This window comes from Cyprinodon tularosa, unplaced genomic scaffold (assembly GCF_016077235.1).
Source record: "Cyprinodon tularosa strain WSP-4 unplaced genomic scaffold, ASM1607723v1 ctg13, whole genome shotgun sequence".
Lineage (NCBI taxonomy): Eukaryota > Metazoa > Chordata > Actinopteri > Cyprinodontiformes > Cyprinodontidae > Cyprinodon > Cyprinodon tularosa.
In genome coordinates, this window is record NW_024038114.1 from 2,368,248 (window position 1) to 2,389,429 (window position 21,182).

Genomic DNA, 21,182 nt, shown 5'->3' on the forward strand with positions numbered 1-21,182 from the left:
CAAATATACAAAAAAAAAAAATGGAATGTAAACTGAAGCATAAAAAGAAGAAAATCGATAAAGAAATTTGGAACATAAGCATCAGCGTTTGGGCAACGGATGTCATGTAATGCGGATTATATCCAGAAGATGGCAGCATTGCAATTTATTAACATTCAGCTGCTGGGAAAATGAACAGGAAGAATATGTAATGACGTATACTTCCGGTGTGTCATAAACTGCGTCCCAGAGAATAAATGAGACTGCTCGCAACTTTGTTTTACCTTCTCTTCAAGGTGAATATATGCTAATCTGCAGCAACCATGTCTTCATTTTCGTCTCGGAAAGAGTTTATCAGCGAGCAATTAACTCAGCCTGAAGAAACATTTACAGACATTAAAGACATTCTCGTCAAGTCAGAAGAAGAGGTCGAAGGCAGCGAAACACAAATAACTGTTCACCATTCAGGTATGAAGCTAACGTGTTTTTTTTATGTATGTATAAACTGTTTTTTGTCGATGTGACAACGTGCTAGCTTTAATTTTTGGTCTCTATAAACCAGTTGCTCCTATACGTTATGTATTACGGTATACTGCTGTTCATGGCTTATATTCTATTCTAGTAATCTGGTTATATCTGGTGTTTTAATTGTATTGCATAAAAATCAGCAGATTTTAAGAAAAAAGAATGAATCTAGAATATCTGGAAAACTATACCTGTTGAATATTCTCAGTCATCCAGGTCATAGTAAAAAAGTTACAAAACAATCAACCTGGACTTGGAAAGCAGAGTCCAGTGGATTGTTTTTTTTTTTTTTCGTTTTTTTTTACTTTTTTGGAAGGAAAACTATAACGAAATTTTGCATATGAGATATGCTCAATCATCAGGAAGAAAGTACTCTATTTCCTTTTTATGCTGATGTTGCATTTAAAAATGTACCATACTGTTAGGATAAATATCATGATGATGAGAGTTTATTAAACCTTAATATTAGCTATCTGTTGCAGGTCAAAACTGATGTTTTCCCCAGTAGTTCATTTAATTAGGCCAGTTCCTCGGTCTGGACTACTGTATATTTACTATTAAAATCTCCATTCTGTACGTGGCAAATATTTGGGGATGGAATGAGAGCGGTATCCTTAAGCTAAGAAAAAAGTGTAATGTTTTGAGAAGGCTGGAGCCATGGATGTCACCTCATCTGCAAAAGTGTATGATTTAATGATGTGATGATGTGGCAGACTGGAGTATAAAATGCTTCTCTACCTGTTAGTCATGGCCACTTCCCGAGAAGTGGCAGGTGTGCATACATTTTACTGATAAATAAATATTAATAAATATTTAAAATGTATAAAAAGATCCCCTTTAAATACAACTCTGTTCTATCAGTTGAGTTCTCTTGTGCTAGTAAGCAGGCCAGCTGACAGCCATTTCTGGGCCCTGGAATAAATAACTGGATATGCACCCAGACCTGTCATTAATATTGGATCATGGATCTTCTATTTTAATCATAGTAAATAGGGGAATAGAGGAATACAAATTGTGTCTTCCTGGGCTTAATTGCTACTATACAGTGTTCAGGGTATCTTTAGTCTGACTGTGGCAGGGATGAGGATGTTGTAAATCACTCTTGCTCGTGAGATAAATCAATTTGTGTGTTTGTGTTAAAGAGCCCTAGTCTCATACTATGAATTTACAAATTTCTGACGCAGTAGCTCAATCTGGTTTCATACCAAGGTCTTTGGATTCAATTTTTATGCCCTGATAGTTTATTATATTATATTTCTTGTGTGTGTGTGTGTGTGTTTTTTGTCATATTTGTTAAAGATAAAATAAAAGAAACAAACAAACAAAAAAAAAAACAAGCATTCTGTGTAAACCATAACAAAACCACATGACAGGAGGTGGAAATGTGCAAAGGAAGAGAAGTCCAAGGTCAAAAAGATTGGATTCCAACAGGGATAAAGACAGAAATAGCAAATGTTAACTGAGGGGTTTGTGAGCAATCTAATGAACTGCAGTTTCTATACTGTCACAATAACTGCAGTATTGCATTATATTTGTACAATTAAGCATTTTCTGAACTTAATTTAAATTAAACAATCCAAAAATCTGCATACTAAGGGCATTATTTCACTTTCCCCGCTGCAATTTTTCTTTTACAATATTTGCACAAAGAGTGAAGGCATTTCTCTAAGGTTATGTCTATGTTTAAGAAACCTGGTTCGCATGTTACTTTCTCTATAACGAAAGACAAACACTAATTAACTTTACACAGAAACTCTGAGATTACTATTTATTTCTGCTAAGCATGTGGAGACCATACACGTCAGCTGTATAACAGTTTATGGGAAGCTTGCTAAACAACATAACCAGGTTTGGATGTCGTTCCAAACCATGGTCACATTTTTAATTGTTTTCTCTTTTGTCACAATAATGTGAACAGATTTAAAATCTCCCTTTGACTTTGTTAGATGTAATTTTGTTTTTCTTTGAGATTTTTTTATGTTAAAAGTAATCCTTCCTTTAATATCTCAGAATTTTTGTTACTGCTGTGCTGAGTGTTAGCATAACAATAGAATCTATTTTATCTGATTCTGCTTTTATTATCTAGTAATCATGCTTTACCAAGTTATTTTGGCTACGTTCACACTCCAGGCCTTGATGCTCAATTCCGATTTTTTTTCGAAATCCAATTTTTTTTACGTTGCCGTTCATATTTCCAAATATATCCGACTAGTATGCGATCTCCTGTGTGAACTGCAGTAATACAACGCAAGTGCCCTGCATGCGCAGTAGACGACGCAATGATGTCACAGGCCCGCGTGCTCTGTGTTTATGGAAGTAAACATGGATGGTAGTGCCGGCGGATCAGATCCAGGTCGCATATGGGCAAAAAAATCGGATTTGGGTCACTTTAGGCTGCAGTGTGAACGTAGCCTTTGTCCTGTGGTACCCCCTTAATGGTTCTGCCAATGATGAATATTTATCAATGGAATAGGTTAACTTTGTTTGGAAAACAGGGAATCATTAAAGGAATGTAGACTAGTCAGTCTCTGTTTCCTTGAGCCCTACAACTGGGTCAATTAAAGGTTATAATGAGTTATTAGAAGCAAGCCAAGGATCTAACAGGACAAGTTTGGGTACCGGTAGTTATTATCTGTGGCTACGACAATGTGTTCAGTGAGATTTATCTGACCTTTTTGAGCCATGATGAGCGCTGACATTGCTCGATGTTGATCTGCATCAGCTTTTTAAGTTTTATGGTTAAAAGAGAGTTCATTTGTGATATAAATAATTATAATATATATAATAATTATATATATAATATTTATAATTTTTCTGTTTGCCTGCTCAGATGACCTACCGCATTGTTTTAAGGAAGAGGAGGAACTATCTGACCCGGTGAGAAACTCCAGCTGTGATCAGGAAGAATGGGACTGTCCAGCAATAAAGGAGGAACAGGATGATCTTCAACAGCTGCAGATAAAAGAGGAAGACTATGAACTCTGTATAACTCACGATGAAGAACAGCTTGTGTTGAAGCAGGAGGCAGAGACCTCTGTAGCGCTTTCTACTAATGAAGAAAAGTACAGCAAAGAATCCAAACTAATCAGGGACAAACTTCTTTCTCAGGATGGCTGTGCTACTGTGAACCAAGATCAGGTTCAAAGTATTGATGAAGACACAGAATTAAGTAGCGATGAAGATCCGCAGCAAAATAAGAAATGCCAGAAAGCTAGAGGGTATGTTAATAATTCAGACAGTTTAAAACTAAAAGGGCAGAAGGAAACTCGTAAGGATAAACATCTGTATGCATGCACAATGTGCGATAAAGTGTTCTCGAAAAAGACTAACATGATCTATCACACAAGAACTCACACAGGCGAGAAGCCGTTCTCATGTAAGTTTTGCGGAAAATGTTTTAGTCGAGAAAGTATCATGAATAATCACCTGAGAATTCACACAGGCGAAAAACCCTTCTCATGTATGACCTGTGGAAAAAGCTTCACTCTCAAACACCAGCTGACGGATCACGTGAGAATTCACACAGGTGAGAAACCGTTTCCATGCAGTGCTTGTGAGAAGTCTTTTAAGCTAAAAAGCGGTTTGAATCAACACATGAGAATTCACAAATGTGAGAAGCCTTTCTCGTGTGCGACGTGTGGTAAAAGTTTCAACCAGAGAAGCCAATTAACACTTCACATGAAAAATCACATGGGTGACCGGCCTTTTTCATGCATGACCTGTGGAAAAACTTTCGCCAGCAATTCCCGTTTAATTGTCCACATGAGAACTCACTCAGGTGAGAAACCTTTCTCGTGTGCAACCTGTGGGAAAAGTTACAGTCAAAAAGGACATTTGACAGTTCACATAAGAATCCATACAGGTGAGAGACCTTTTCTGTGCAGTACATGTGGAAAAGCCTTCAGTCAAAGATATCGTTTCCAGCAACACGTGAGAATTCACACCGGCTAGAAACCTTTAATGTGAACCATTGGAGGTCTGGATTTAAATCTGCTCATAGTGCCTCACAAACTAACCAGTAATGTTTATTCTGGTTACTGTTAAAGAAAAATGATTATTTTTAGTTTTTAATACAGTTAATCTTATGGCATGTGTAAAAGGTATGTTGAACACTCTCATTTTGAACATATTTCTTAATTTTGAACAAGTTTGTGTTAATGATTTAAAACTAAACTATTGATGGGTAAGTATTCAAAGTGCAGGAAGGAAAATGTAGATCAAAGGGGATCTCGCAATGAGGCTCCTGTTGTTTATCAGGGAGGACAGGAGGCCATAAAATGAGTATCTCCTGGAGGGCAGCATCATTTGAGCCTCGAGGAGAGAAGTCTGCTTGGTTCACAGAAGATCAAAAGTCTTCCAGAACTAACATCTGGGATGGTGTAAAACTGAATACAACATAGAATGTTAAAAAAATTACATTTAGTTTTTAAGACATTTTTCTAAGTACTAATAGCATGTTTTTAAATGAAAATTGTATTATCTAATTTTAGAATTAACTAGTTTAGTAGATGATGAATGTATTTGAAAATTGTACTATCTGTGACAATATCAGAATCAAATGGAAATTGTTTGAATGAAAATGTTTTGTTTAATATTAGAAAATTGCTCAGGATCTATGCTAAATGGGGTTTTGGAAAATGTGTTAGCTTGTATACTTAGGATTGAATGTTATGTTTCATAGGTTAGAAAAAGGAATTGTACCTCATGTTCTGTTGATTCTATGTTATTTTTGGTTTAAGGCAGGATTCAATCTTTTGGGGTGAGATGGTGCAGAAGAGCAAAATTGGGTTTGTGAAGATAACCTTTCCTTGAACCAAATTACTGAATTTAAGTTTGTTCCTGAGAATTTATGTAAGAAGAGATAGCAGGAGAGGCTCCGGATTCCACAGCTATCTTATGTTTTCCTCAGCCAGATGACCTTAGAATCCTGGAGGCCAGGACAAGCTCTCCACTCTTTTTGTTAAACAAAGAAGCAAATGGCCTTTGATTTTTGCCGTAAATTAGGGGAAGTTCTAAGTTTTTCTGAGTGTCCAAGGTAGCTTCCAATTGGTCAAGCGGAGGGACGCCTTAACTGAATATACTAAAAGGAAAGACACACCTACATTATAAAAGTTCGTGCACACGAGTTATAATTCAAATAGCTGCCACTATTTTGCCTTTTTTGCACCAGCTCTCTCCAAAGACGAATCTTTGCCTTTCTTTTCTATTTTCTTTACCTCAGGTAATTAAATGTATGTTTCTGTTGTTCTGCAGTTTTGTTGTTAATTCAGAAGCTGTTTCTTGTTGGATTAAATTCTGTGATTCTGTGACGTCCACACGCATTGTTGGTTTCCTTGTGGCCACACGCGGCTCGCCGGGAGGGCCTGGGATCCAAAGGAAGAGAGAGAGCCAAACATTTTCCAAAGTTAACTATTTTAGAATATTTTCTTCCTTAACATTACCAAAGTCTTTTTAATGTTTGAATCTTTCCTCAAGATCCTGATTCTAAAAGTGAAATAAAAGATTATTCAAAATAAGTTCTGAGATAAATACCTACCTCTGCTGGGTTTTTGGTGGCAGAAAACTAGGAAGCTGTTAACTTGAAGGTACTACTTACTCTGTGAACCTACTCTGGTTGATAGCAGGATTTATTAAACTGGGACTGTTCCACATTTGACATGAAATCTGAAATCTGTGTTAGATGTGGCTTTCCTCCACTGGAGGAGCTTGCAGATGTTGGAGAGAAAATACTTCTCCTGATTGGATTTTTTATTTAAAGATTCTTCTGAATAAGCTTTTTTTTTTTTTTTTTTTTTTTACCATTTAATCTCAAAACTTTAGCCCCTCATCCCTCATGTGACACAGTGTTGTCAAGTTCCATGTGCCTCACACATTTTTGCAGAAGTGGCAAACTGTTAGAAATGTTGCATTAAGCTTTTAATGTACAGCACAGTTGTCCATAAGTTTTATAATAATTTATGGCTTGCCTAGGATTGATGTTGATTTTTCATCTTTCTCTCTTAGCAAAGAGGAGAGTGGCTGCATCCAGCCTACAGGACTTGGTGCTATATGTGAGGAGCATGTATTTATTTCCATCAAGGGCGTAGGTTTGATTTGAACTTTGGTAGGGACACAATTGGTCAGGTGTCATTGGTGCTATGCAATATGCATGCCCTTTTTTATGCTCGATGTGAGCATCCGTGCTGATAAGAGCAATTAATTGTTAAAAGAGAAAAGCATAATTTTGCTCCATTAATAAAAATGTTAAAAGCTCGACACTCATTAGATGCTGTTTATCAATGTTTGAAGTGTCACCAGCTCTGATGAATGTGGAATTAGGACTGTTTTCCACTTTGAAAATGGTTTCATTTGAATGACTAAGAGAGAAGGTAAATACAGTATTTTCTTTTGAAGATATAGAATTATGCAGAGGTAAACCCCCACTCTTATATTTTTACCTACTCTCCCTCTGATTGGCTGTTTTCTAGTCCGTGTGTGCTTGGAGCACAAAATTGAAAATGCATTCACATTAGAATGCTGCGGTTATTATTAGGCTACAAAACAAGTCCCAATAAAAAAGAAAATTAATATCATGTACACTAAAAAACAAAAACCTTTTTTTTTTCTTTTATAAAACGAAATATTCTGAGTCAGCCAGGAGTTCTGAAGACTGCTGGAAAAATGGGCAAATAAAGGCTGTAAGCCATCAACATTTCTGATTCTTAGCCACAGCCAATTAAGAAAGAAAATGTGAGGGTTTCCTTTTTACCGATATTTAGTTGCTATTACTGGTTTCATTTTTTGATGACTCTTTGAGGAAGTTCAGGTATAATTATTAGCAGGTGTTATTTCTCTTTATAGAGTATAACAACAAGAAATGGTGGCTAAACATCTGCTGTTTATCGTTTAAAAAGCATAATTAGGGTTCCACATAATAATAGTAATTTAATTGACTATTTATACTTCTAGAAATAGGATAAAGACAAGAACAAACAGATGAAGAATATCAACATTCATTTTATCTTACATAGATTACCACACAGTCTATAAGTAAATTAGTACAAACATTAATGTCTGGTAAAAATGCTTGAATATGGCTGTTTATTTTTGATATTATTAAATTACAGATAAGATAGTGTTATATCGTCTTTTATAATTGTTAAAAGTGATTTTATATTTGAATACACTCATTCTACGGCTCATTCTTAGTGTTGTGTTTGTAGATGATGCCACTAAAAAAGAAAATATACATAAGGAGCTATTTAAACAGTCAGACAGTAAGCAATATAGGATGATGATAAAAGGTTGTGTTACATTTAATCCTTTACTATTAAAAATGCACGTATATATTATATGATTATAGGAAACACAGATATCCAGTAATAATGATGCAGGGCAGCTTGTAGGTGAAGCAGCTGCCCTTCAGTGCATCTCTAAATAAATCAGGTGAAACTAAAATATTTCCACATGAGGAGTTCTGGATGGAGAATATTGACAGATAAAAACATTTTTTTAAATATTTTATATATATAGTATTTTTACAATTTTGGTATAATTACAATTTTGGTATAATTACTGGTTTAAGTGTGTTGCTCTGTCGGGGAAAGGCACATTTTACATTTAGATTATGTTTTATAGTCTCTATTCTTCAGTTAATGATGAATCACTTACTAAATTAGTTGTCAATTATTGAAATAATCAATTAATATCATTCATTTTTTCAGCCCCAGATAAAATACATGAATTGGGCGACACAGAGTAACTACAGCCCAGATGTTCAACTTTTATAGTGAAGTTAATATTTTAATGAATGTATTATTTTGCTTGATATAAAAAGAGCATAGTAGGTAAAAATATAAGAGTGGGGTTTACCTCTGCATAATTCTATATCTTCAAAAGAAAATACTGTATTTACCTTCTCTCTTAGTCATTCAAATGAAACCATTTCAAAGTGGAAAACAGTCCTAATTCCACATTCATCAGAGCTGGTGACACTTCAAACATTGATAAACAGCATCTAATGAGTGTCGAGCTTTTAACATTTTTATTAATGGAGCAAAATTATGCTTTTCTCTTTTAACAATGAATTGCTCTTATCAGCATGGATGCTCACATCGAGCATAAAAAAGGGAATGCATATTGCATAGCACCAATGACACCTGACCAGAGATGGGAAGTAACGAAGTACAAATACTTTGTTACTGTACTCAAGTAGATTTTTCTGATATTTTTACTTTACTTTACTACTTATTTTTATGGTGACTTTTTACTTCTACTCCTTACATTTTTACACAAATATCTGTACTTTCTACTCCTTACATTTTAAAAATTGGCTCGTTACTTTAGTTTTGAATCATTTCAATGGAGTTACCGTTATTATTTTTCACGTCATCAATACCAAATTCAATCTAATTGGATGGGAATCTACGTTGCATTTGACGCACCACTACAAGATGAATTGACAGATTCGGCGGTATTCATTCGCTGCAAATCATTGCAGCTTGGTGGCGGTGGCGTTAGCATAGTAGCATGGACGACGAGATGATTGAAAATGAACACAGCGGAGATCTAGTCCTATTGGCAGACATCCATTTAAAATGTAGGCAACGGCATGAAAAAAGTGATTTCTACTTTTACTTTTATACTTTAAGTAAATTTACAAGCCTGTACTTTGTTACTTTTACTTGAGTGAAGAAGTTTAATCAGTACTTCCACTTTTACCAGAGTATTTTTTAACACAAGTATCTGTACTTTTACTCAAGTACGGAAAGTGAGTACTTTTGCCATCTCTGCACCTGACCAATTGTGTCCCTACCAAAGTTCAAATCAAACCTACGCCCTTGGTTATGCTTATCCAGATATATTGGCTGACTTAAACTCAGTGTTGAGTTACCTGGTTGATATCACCTGTTCTGAAACCATTAATCTTGAATATCACATGGTAAAATAGGTTTACTCAGGACATCCATCTCCATCCAGACTATGTTAAAACTAGTCGGCTTACAAGAATAAGCGTTAAAATAGAAAATAAATATATGCACAAAATGTAGGATGTTTAAAGATTTGGTGAACAACTGCATTTCAGTTGGGATGGAGTCGGTTTAGGGACTCCCGTTAAGTTCTAGGCTTTTTCCCCAGTTTTCGAAGTTTAGCCCTTCTTTACAGGATTAACGCAGAGGAGTAAAAACACAAACAAAAACACAACAAAAAAGCCTCCAGCAGCTGCAAATACTAAGGATTACATCGTATAAATTGTTTGACAACCACCATTTAGAAGAGCAACATGCAGCCTGATCCACTGGGACCCCCATCAATTCAAGATTCTATTAAAATTTATTAAATGCAGATATGTAGAAGGTGATAATTTGCAGTGCAGCAGTGAGACAGCCTTGTCACCGAGCACAAGACTCGCCGAGTGCAAATTCCAACTGGAACCTGCTTCTCGAACATAAGTGAGATGTGTGTGACATCATCCCTAAATGTGTGTAACATGGCTTTAATATGTTTTATTTAATATTTAATATACAGACCATAACCATCACAGTTCTATGTATGGTGTTTCCAGATAAATAAATAGACACTTATTAGAAAAAAAAACAATCTTGTGTGTCTTCTTCAATGTTTTATATCAGTTTATATTTTTATAAATTTATTTTTATTTTTGTCTAATTTTTCTTTGTTACATCCTATTGAATGCTTTGCATATGTTTTTCTTCAAATTCTTCTACTTTAGAATTTAATTACATCTAATATGCAGTGATGGCAGTTGTCTTTATGTCACTTTTAATTTTATGTTTTTAGTTAAATTCAACCCAAGCTAGGCCATAGAACCTTCCTGATAAAAGAACTACTTTTATGAGACAGTTATATTAATATTTTGGGTGTGTTTAATAAGAAATGTTATTGAATGAATTCTAACAAATTTTTTAGTTTTGTTAAGGTCAAGTTGAATTACTATTTTAATTTATCTCTGCTAGATCAGATACACACGTAGACCTCTAATAAATCTGTATAATCCGCTTTGTTTTTAAAAATTATAAATATAAAAATTATAACCACGGATGTCTGGGGGACAGTGATTAGCCTACATGTTATGAATGTTAGCGTACCATAAATGATAAATTATGAAGAGTTTAGTTTGTGCCTTCAAGTCGTCACCCATAGGAAGACGTTACTTGGATATAACCTAACGGAATATCTTCAGAACGGCTCCAAATGACACTAAACCAATATGGGTGAGTAGAACATGATGTAATAACGTAAAATCAAAAAGCCAATGTAAAAAAAAAAATGTCGTTCCCCTTTAAATCCAATACAGATATTGTAAGATGACTTGAACTATTCATACGGGATTAACCTTATTGTTATTGAGAGTTTTCTTCTCTCAATAGCAATCATTTAAAAACAGCTTGTCTCAGTTTATGAGGTTATTGAAAGCATCATCACCAGCTGTATCACTGTATGGGGCGGGAGCTGCACTGACTACAACAGGCCACGTCCCACAATGCAATGCGGATCTCGAGCCCTATTGGCTTTTTTATGCTTATAATGAAAATGAAAAATCTAAAAAAAAAAAAAAAAAATAGAGTTTAGCACATTTTCCCAAAGTATGAGTTTTAGTCTGAACTAGATGGGGTTATCTATGTGTGCTACAAGTTTGGTGGCACTACAATGATCTAAAGTGTAAAAATTGGCTTTTTTTTTGCTTAATAACAATGAAAAATGTAAAAAAAAAATACAGTTTAGCATATTTTCCCAAAGTAAGAGTTGTAGTTGTAGTCTGAACTAAATGAGGTTACCTATGTATCCTAGAAGTTTGGAGGCACTACAATGATCTATAGTGAAGTCATTGCTCATTTTATACTTATTCTAATAAACAAAGCGACACCAAGGAGAGGTGGATTATTATCAAATTCATTTCATGTGTATCTCATCTCATGTCATTCATATCACATTAATTGGATTAGAAAATAATGCTTTTCTGAAGATTTTCCAAAGCCTAGATGACAAATGGCACCTCTATTTTATTATCAGAATAAATAAAAAATAAGCAATAATTACACTCTAGATCACTGTAGTGCCTCCAGGATACACAGATAACTTCATCTGGATCATACTACAACTATTACTTTGGGAAGATTGGCCAAACTGTATTTATGGAGATTTATTTCATTGTTATTATAAGCATGTAATAGCCAATAATTACAATATATATCATTGTAGTTCCACAAAACTTGTAGCACACATAGATAACATCATCTAGTTCAGACTACAACTCTTACTTTTGGAAAATTTGCTAAACTCAATTTGTTTCTGATTTTTCACTGTTATTATAAGCATATAAAAGCCAATAATTACTTATGACTTAGATTTATTTTGTCATTTTGTATACACAAGTATAAATAAAAAGAAATTTCATTTAGATCAGCTCTAGAGAATTTCATATTTTAAAGTGCAGCTTTGAAACAATAATACAGTTAAAAAAAAATAGTAATATACACATATGACTGTATATTTACAGTTCTAACATTCTTTTTTTTTCTTACTTTGGGAAGATAGGCCAAACTGTATTTTTGGAGAGTTATTCATTGTTATTATAAGCATATAATAGCCAATAATTGCGCTATAGATCATTGTAGTGCCACCAAACTTGTAGCACACATAGATAACCTCATCTAGTTCAGACTACAACACTTACTTTTGGAATATGTGCTAAACTCTATTTTTTTAGATTTCTTAATTGTTTTTATAAGTAAGCCAGTTGCGCAATCTCTGCAACTGGAAGGACTCACCTTGGGTTTAAAAAACTGCTAAATGGTTGCTTCATATATAGTGCTTTTCCTTGGGTGGAATAAATGTTACTGCTAAACTGAAATCATACTGTTTGCCATTATCTAAGCTGAAATGTTGAATGACGTGAAAAGGCGAGACCAGACAAAATAAATTATTCTCTAAGTTGTTCTTTGTTTCACATATTGAGCTGAATGGACAATATAAATAGGCTCTGCCTTGTTGGAAAAGCATGGTTATGACCTGTTCTCAGCTCAGGAACTAGGACCCGTATGATATCTGGTTGTTCAATAGGTTTGCCTAAATAAAAGATTTAGATATGACTTATCAAGATATTCCTGCAAAAAGGTCTGATGTTTCAGTGGCAGGTAATGAAAGGTGTTTGGAACATGCTCTTGTTCTGATGCCAGTTTGTTTCAGCCTTTATCCAGTCTCATGTAGAAGGGCTGGTTATATCACAACTTATTTGCATTACAACAAGGACAGTTAGCAAGGTAGAGTGAATACACAAACTTGAAGAAGGGAGGGGGGCTTGCAGGAAAATTGGAATTCTCCAGGATTTCTAGTGCTAATGCACTTTGCTCATGGCAGGAGAAACAGACAGTAAAAACGTGACGTTATTCTTCCCCATAACACGCTTTGCATGTGTGGTCAACCTGCTAGTGGCAGGGATGTGACAACTGTAATATAAATGATTTTACTGCGATTGGATCTGCGCTCTCTCCAATTCAGCCAGGCCGGCGTATTATAGTGCATACCCACTTTTGCGCCGCTGACAAGCTGCTATAACTTGAGAGAGGCAGTGTGTGCAAATTTGGAAAGCACAGAGGATGCTCATTGTTAGAGTGATAACTATCCTGTGATTCAACCAGAAGGGTCATAAACTTTTATGACCCCTAGTAGGTCATGAGGCAGAATCACACGGTTGTGTGACTTCCATCCAGCCAGTTGGTCAATTCACACTATCTTGTTACCTGCATCCTCCCAGACAATCATGACTGGGTCTTCTGTTTTAGCCCCGCCTGTTTGATGTTGTAAACTGTTAATAAAAGGCTTGGCTATGAAGGGATCTGTGTGAGAAGGTGCTGGTTTTCCTCACAGGGTTGTGTGACTTCCATCCAGCCAGTTGGTCAATTCACACTATCTTGTTACCTGCATCCTCCCAGACAATCATTACTGGGTCTTCTGTTTTAGGCCCGCCTGTTTGATGTTGTAAACTGTTAATTGAAGGCTTTGCTATGAAGGGATCTGTGTGAGAAGGTGCTGGTTTTCCGAGCCAGCATTTTCTCTCTACTCGGCAGACGCTGACGTCACAAAACCCTGTCTCTGTGTTGATCGTTTCCTTTTAATCTTTTAAACTCACATTTTTCTGGATTATAACCCAACACTCATTGCTCACTTTACTTGGTCAGTCTACTCTACTCATCTTGCAGCAATACACCATGCACAAACTAACACCGCCGCAGAACCTAGTCACCGGACCAGATGTTTACTTTTTCTGGAATCGGGAGTCATGGTGTTTTTCTGAAGCAGTGCTTGGTTATTTGCAGAAGGGCAAATCATTGCAGTGAAGGCAGAGTGAGGGAGGGCACGTTAAGTTCATCATGTGACCAGCCACGGTTACTGTGGCACTGTAGATCTAAATCAGCGGTCACCAACCTTTTTACAGTTGAGGGCTAATTCAGGGGTACTGAGTCACAGGAAGGGCTACCAATACTGACCCATGAATTTCAAGGGTCAACGTTCACCTAAACTTCATACATCCTAAACATATCTTTATCGTTTCTTTAAATTCATAATTTTCTTTTAGACATTTTCATTTTGAAATCTCTATAAATGCTTAAATGCCATATATGATTAAATGATGAAATGTCCTATAACCCAATTAAAAAAAGAAGAGCAACAGAATACAGTGAAATTTCAAACGTAGCTCACTGTTGAGTTGTTCTATTTTCAGAAGTCTCTAAGGGCACCCCTTGAGGGCCCCTTGGTGCCCGCGGGCACCATGTTGGTGACCCCTGATCTAAATTATTTTTATTTTGGGCATGCACACACACAAGCACACACACGCACATAGATACAAGCACACAATAAATAAATATATATATGAATTGACACAAGGAGGGGGATACATTTTTTTTTTTTTTTATTGTTTTTTTTTTTTTGTCTTTTTAATGTGCAAATTAAAAGCTGTGGCCTTTATTTAGGCCAGAAAACACTTTCAAGCTGGAGGCCTGTGTTTGTCTAATAGCCTCTGTAGGGAGGAAATCTTCTGTTTGCCTGCAGGCCTCTGGTCGGATGGTGGTTTCCATGTGTGGGGGGGCCTTGGTTCATGTAAAGCCCTGCGTCTCGATGGTGGCTTGTATGCAGATGATGGCCAGCCTTTATGTAGACGCTTGGGTTTGCGTTGAAGCCTCCGTTTGGATTCTGTCTCCTGTTTTCATGGTGGGGGCCTCTAACTGTGGAACCACATCTGTTTCTTTGGGGCCTGTTTTGCATGGGCGCCTCTTTTTGACTGGAAGCTTCTGTTTTCATGGACTCCTCTGTTTGTGAGGAAGCTTCATGATGTTCTTTTTTCAAAGGAAGTTTCAACTCTGCTGTCAATTGTGAGACTTGACTCTTCAGAGATTTGATCAGTTCCTCCTGTTCCTTGAGTCTGGAGTCATTTTCAGTTTTAGTCTTCAGCTGTTCCTCGTATTTTAGCCTCAGCTCTCGTTCTACTACAAAAGCCTCTGCCATCCTCCCTTCTCTACTGGCGTTTTTCTCAGCCTGCCTCTTAAGGAAGGCAAGCTCATGCAGGACACTGACGCACACTGTAACTGTGGGAATGCATGGTAACTTTGACGCACCTTTAGGCTGGGTTACAGTGAATGTTTCCTGCTTCTCCTCTTTCTCTTCACTTTTGAGTCTCATGCGACGTTCACTTTCTAAACTTTTTTCCAGTTCTGCGATTTGTTTCATCTGAGTTTTGCAGTCAACCTGAAACTCGATTCTTTGTTCTCTTTCCTCATGCAGATCACAAGTCCTCTGGTGCAGCTCTTGTTTTAGAGCAGTAACCTGCTGAGTGAGATCGTTGATATGTTTGATAGCCTCTTCGATGCACATCGAGCGAGGGATCATCGTAACCGCTGACGCATGGCGTGGCATCCTGTTGCTTTGATAGAACTTGGGGCGGTCAACATCAGTTTTTCTGTTGGTCCCGGTGTGCCATGGCTTTCTCTTGTTTTTATCTGGTTTGGAAGACACATAATGAACTGGGTTATCAAAATGTGGCCAAACTGCATGTTTGTATTGACCTATAAAACACTTACCATGATGGTGTGAGTACGGTGCTTCAGAAGAAAGACCCGAACTGGGGTGAGTCTTTAGTTCTTCTAACCTCAGAGATGGCTGACATGCTTGCTGGACCTCATCTGAATCGATAGATGATTTCAGCTGAACCTCCGCTAAGGGGGGAGCCTCAATGGTAGCAGAAGAAACCGCTTCCCCTTGGATCTCTGGACCATCTTCTGCTTTGCTGAGATGCAGCTCGCTGGTGACAGAGCTGCCATCTTCAGTTGGGAAAATAATGGCATCATAGTCGACCTGGATGGGGAGGTCTACCATGTCTTCCCATGAAAGTTTAGCTGGAGAGGTTTCATTTCCAAAAACAAACTGTTTTTGCTCCATGGCTAACTTTCTATCAATCAGAATATCTACCTAAAAGGCGTGTGATATCTGAGAACGATGTCTGGCTTGTTTCGCTAAGGTTCGAACGTGCTATCTCAAAAGGGATCTGTCGTGATAAACGTCGGGAACAGATAAGAACACTGGGTGGGTTTATGCTCCGATCCCTTCCAAAGTCTGTGATGTCATCAGCAGTCTCTTTGTGACATCACATGCCAGGTGTTATCGAACATTCTAATCCCAACTGCTGAACACGGAATGCATTTTTTAAAATAGATTAGCTGTTTTTTAAACAATAACTTTCTTCTTTGTTCAGTTTGGGTTATTTTTGGTTTTCTTTTAATGATCATATAAAAAGTTATTCAAAGAAAAATATATGCTTTGACATGTAATTGTCCTAGAATTTTTTTTAAGATTTCTCATAGTTATGTATTTCAGTTTTACAATCAAACACAGACATTTATAAACAGTATTTAACTAAAGTATTACTGTCTTCAAAGACCTCATTACCTACCTTATACCACACAAGAAGATTCAACACATGCTGGTAGCGATGTTGCTAGGCAACATAAGGTGGATCAGGTATAGTTTCCGTATTACATTTACTACAACAGTAGCTTGCTAAGCCCAAAACCTCTGAACTTTTTGAATATGGGTGAGACTGAGGCCAGTTTGTAATGATTCCTGAAGCAACCTGCACCAGAGTCCAATAGGAAGTGGATCAAGACCATTTCCGCATGTTAGACTCGATCCAGTTATTTGGTCTGGACCAGATTTTGCTGGGCCTAAATCAGACCTGCACAAAAGAAACAAACAAACTCTGGTCGATTTAGCTTAATAGGGCTTATTAGCAGAGAAGGGAAGTAACGAAGTACAAATACTTCGTTACTGTACTCAAGTAGATTTTTCTGATATTTTTACTTTACTTTACTACTTATTTTTATGGCGACTTTTTACTTCTACTCCTTATATTTTTACACAAATATCTGTACTTTCTACTCCTTACATTTTAAAAAATTGGTTCGTTACTTTAGTTTTGAATCATTTCAATGGAGTTAACGTTATTATTTTTCACATCATCAATACCAAATTCAATCTAATTGGATGGGAATCTACGTTGCATTTGACACACCACTACAAGATGAATCGACAGATTCGGCGGTATTCATTCGCGGCAAATCATTGCAGCTTGGTGGCGGTGGCGTTAGCATAGTAGTATGGACGACGAGATGATTGAATATGAACACAACGGAGATCTAGTCCTATTGGCAGACATCCATTTAAAATGTAGGCAACGACATGAAAAAAGTGGTTTCTACTTTTACTTTTATACTTTAAGTAAATTTACAAGCCTGTACTTTGTTACTTTTACTTGAGTAAAGAAGTTTAATCAGTACTTCCACTTTTACCAGAGTATTTTTTAACACAAGTATCTGTACTTTTACTCAAGTACGGAAAGTGAGTACTTTTGCCATCTCTGCTTATTAGTGCTTTTTATAAAGCTATGTGCCACAGAAAGTGCTTTTGAAGAAATCAGCTGATTATAACAGACTCTTTCCCTTCCTACCCACCAATGAAGAACATAGTCAACAACAACAACAAAAAAACAGAGCATGAATAGATTTATGGAGGAAGAAGACAGAAGAGATCTTAAAACGGTTTCCAAGGATAGCTATAATTTTTTCTATCTTGTTTGAGAAAATACTCAAGCATAATATCAAACATAGAGGATTTTTTTTAAAATGACAATGCCCATCAGGGGCATCTCTAGGTTTAAGAGACATGGGTGGCTCAGCCCCTAGAAGATAATGCGCGCGCCGAATTTTTTCAGTGCACCTGCTAAGGCGTTGTCTAAGACAAGGGTGTAACTTTGTGTTGAAAGTTGGTGGGGACGGCTCATAAGGAAAGGGAGCTACCTGCGCGACGCCTTTTTTTTTTGTTGGAAAGGATAAAGCCAAAAAAATGCGAATAACATTTATCAATTTAATGCTTACAGTTGAAAACATAACTGTTACAATATTCACTTATATATTTTGTGCAAAAAATATCACATAAATCTAAACAGACAGTACAAATCAAAGAAATATATCAATTTTGTAGAACATTTATTGACAGTCAATTTTAGGTCACTTTTTAAAATTAATTTACTTTTAAACCAGGACTCGGACAAGATCTTATGGGACCTTAAGCAGAATATGATTAAGCAACTCTGTCTTTCTGGAACATCCACCAGCAATACTAGGCAGTTGCCTAGGGCCCCAAGTTCCTGGGGGCCCCATAAAACTCTGTTTCCATGTATGGTTAATACAACTAATCCTTATTTGTGCACATTAATTATGTTTTTGATAAAAATCCTTTGGCTAAAATGCCATCAGAACGCTGATAAATAGAGAGGAAAAAGGGACAAGAAGAGAGGGACAAAACCTAGAACAAATAATGGATGTCTATTCTATTAACATTTCTCTATCTGTAGAATGGGTCTGTTTTATGGGTTTTCTTCTCAGGGGGCCCCCTGCCTGTCTTTGCCTAGGGCCCCAAATTTCCTAAATCCGCCCCTGAGGGTATCAATACTGATTTGATAGAATCTGGGAGAGCGGACTATGTTCAACCATCCATTTTCTTTAACCTTATCCCTCAGTGGGATCAGGAGGTGCTGGTGCATATCTCTAGCCACGTTCTGGGTGAGAGGTGGGATCACCCTGGACAGGTCACCAGTCTGTCGCAGTATGTTCAACCAGCTTAAAAGTAATCGGTAATCAGATTTATTATTTGCACTTTTACTAAGTGAACTTTCTAACTCCCTTAAATCTGAAATTCCAATGCCAAAATTGTTTAAATCTTTTATCTTTGGACCCCCTGCAGAGTGACGTCACACCTGCAAGATCCTATCCTTACCTTCCTGCTAGGTTACGACTGTTCGCCTGCGTTGTTCGCCTGTCAGCTGGGTTATCTGTCAGCTGCCTATCTGCCGTCCTGTTGCTGGCTTCATACCTGCAAAGCAGCTTGCTCATGAGTTGTCAACATAACACGCTAAATCTTAAATGTACGTGTACATATAAAAGAAAAAGGGGCGCAGTGCTTGCTACTGAATGGCAACACTATCAAAGTCAGGAAAAAGTTTTAAGTAAAGCCGGGATTAAAACAGTAGCTACAAGAAGCTTCAAATAAAAGGTGTTCTTTATGTTCAACCTAAACACCAACTCCGATAGACCATCAGTAGAGCAGGTGTTTAAATTAATCAATCACTGCTGCGAAAGCTTATAGCAGTGAAAGCTAATATACCACAGCCATCACTTAATAAACGCAAAATAAACAACCCTCTAAAAACGGAAAACTGTAATGGACTGAAAGTCCTGTTTTTTATGTGGGAAATTATTTGCGTGTGTTTTAGTATAGTTCTGATATATTGGCGCTGTTGTCTGTTTCTATGGCAACGATACTGAATGTAGTGTAGCTTAGAGACCTGCACGGGTCGAGTTTTACCAACCCGCACCCGCCCGAACCCGTTAGGATGACTACCGAACCCGACCCGTTACCCGCGGATATCTTCAATTCAAATGTTATGGGGAGAGGTTGGAGGGGGGTGATGGGGAGAAAGCGAGAGCCAACAGATTCTTTTTTCTGAGTTTTTTGTCGGGGTTTGTGGACGGTGAGCAGCGGGGAGAACTTTTTTTTATTTTCTTTCTGAGGAGCGGCATGAATGGGGTTTTAATCAGATAAACACAGCACCGAAAGCAAAATACGTGTACAAAATATTGGTGGGGACATGTCCACACCAGTCCTTAAAGAAGTTACGCCTATGATTGTTCAGATTAACTTGTCTTCTTTATGGCTTTTATTCGGTGCTTTACTGCATTTGTTTTTGGAAAATATGAGGAAAAAATAAATACAGAAAAAAAATATATATTTTTTTTAATCGCAAAATAATTATAGGGTGGCTAATGCCAAAGAAAGGGTGACTGAAGCCACCCTTAAATAGGTCTAACGACGCTTATGATGCCCATAACAGAACATTCTAGAATAAGTACGGAAACATCTTTTTAATGTGTCCCTCAGGTTATCCTAAAAGATTCAACAAATATAATAAAAATACATAGAATTGCAGGTTCTTTTCTTTTTAGAATCATAACTGAAAGTTTATTTATTTCAAAAACTCAATTCAATAATGATCACTTTAGCACAGCTCAGTCAGCTCAATATTTTTCTAGATCCGCCCCTGCCTCTCATACACACACACACACACACCCACACACCTCTCACACACACACACACATACACTGTACCAGAGACTTCACCTTACCTGCACTACCTCAGCCTGTAATAACAATTTATTGATTTTATTGTAATGTCTATACTTCATATTTATCTTATCACTGTTACCTGTCATGTCCCGCACTTTATGTCAGTTTTTAAATGTCAGTCTTGTATATTTCTTGTATATTTGTATATTTCTAGAGAGTAAACGTAATTTCATTTCCCTTGTATGTCTTGTACATATGAAGAAAGTGACAATAAAAGCTGACTTGACTTGACTTATCCTGTTGCTGTAATCCAATTTGTTTTTTAACTGAAACGTTTACGTTTGATTTATAAAAAAAAATACTGTTTTATATACCACCATATGTGTATATTTATATACAAAAAGTCTCTACATTGAGAGTAAAGTGTAACCAGATATAAATCCCTTGTTTGTTAGCACAAATTTCACCAATAAAGCTTATTTCTGTTCTTGGATAGTAATCTGCTTTCTACGGTGGCAACAGCCATTGGGAGAAAAGCACCACAACGATGGCTCCGATCTCAGTCAGAAATAAGAAAGATGATTCAGAGTGTTTTCCCTCTGCTTGGAGTTATTTGGGAAATAGTGGTTTTCTGTGGATTAAAATGTATGGAGTTTCCTGAAAGAATATATGTAGTTTAGAATGGGAAATTTTGTCAACAACCAAATAACTTGAGATTTATAATACAAGAAACAGTCGCAGAATTTAAAGAAATTGTCATATTAAAGGAAGAACTCAATCAGCACAGACCGCCTGATTGAAAACTGTAGGCCTGACAAAGTCTCAAACCAACTGAGCTGATTTTTTTTCACCAATTACACATTTGAAGTGAAACTGCTGGATACAGATTGCAGTTAAGTAATTAGTTTTTGATTTCTTATAACCTCATAATAATTTGGTAGATTTGGGTATCACTTATCCTTAGTATTTCCTTTGCATGGCTGTGATATGGCTGAAAATGTT

At 36.7% G+C, this 21,182-nt stretch overlaps 1 protein-coding gene across 1 annotated transcript; it reads left to right on the forward strand.

The window, feature by feature from the left end:
- The first annotated feature begins 201 nt into the window (after positions 1-201).
- LOC119778071 (oocyte zinc finger protein XlCOF6.1-like) lies at positions 202-6,227 on the forward strand. Its single transcript, XM_038277155.1, has 2 exons — positions 202-447; positions 3,335-6,227. The coding sequence occupies exons 1-2, from the start codon at positions 303-305 to the stop codon at positions 4,453-4,455; spliced, it is 1,266 nt and encodes a 421-aa protein (XP_038133083.1). The 5' UTR covers positions 202-302; the 3' UTR covers positions 4,456-6,227.
- The last annotated feature ends 14,955 nt before the right edge of the window (positions 6,228-21,182 follow it).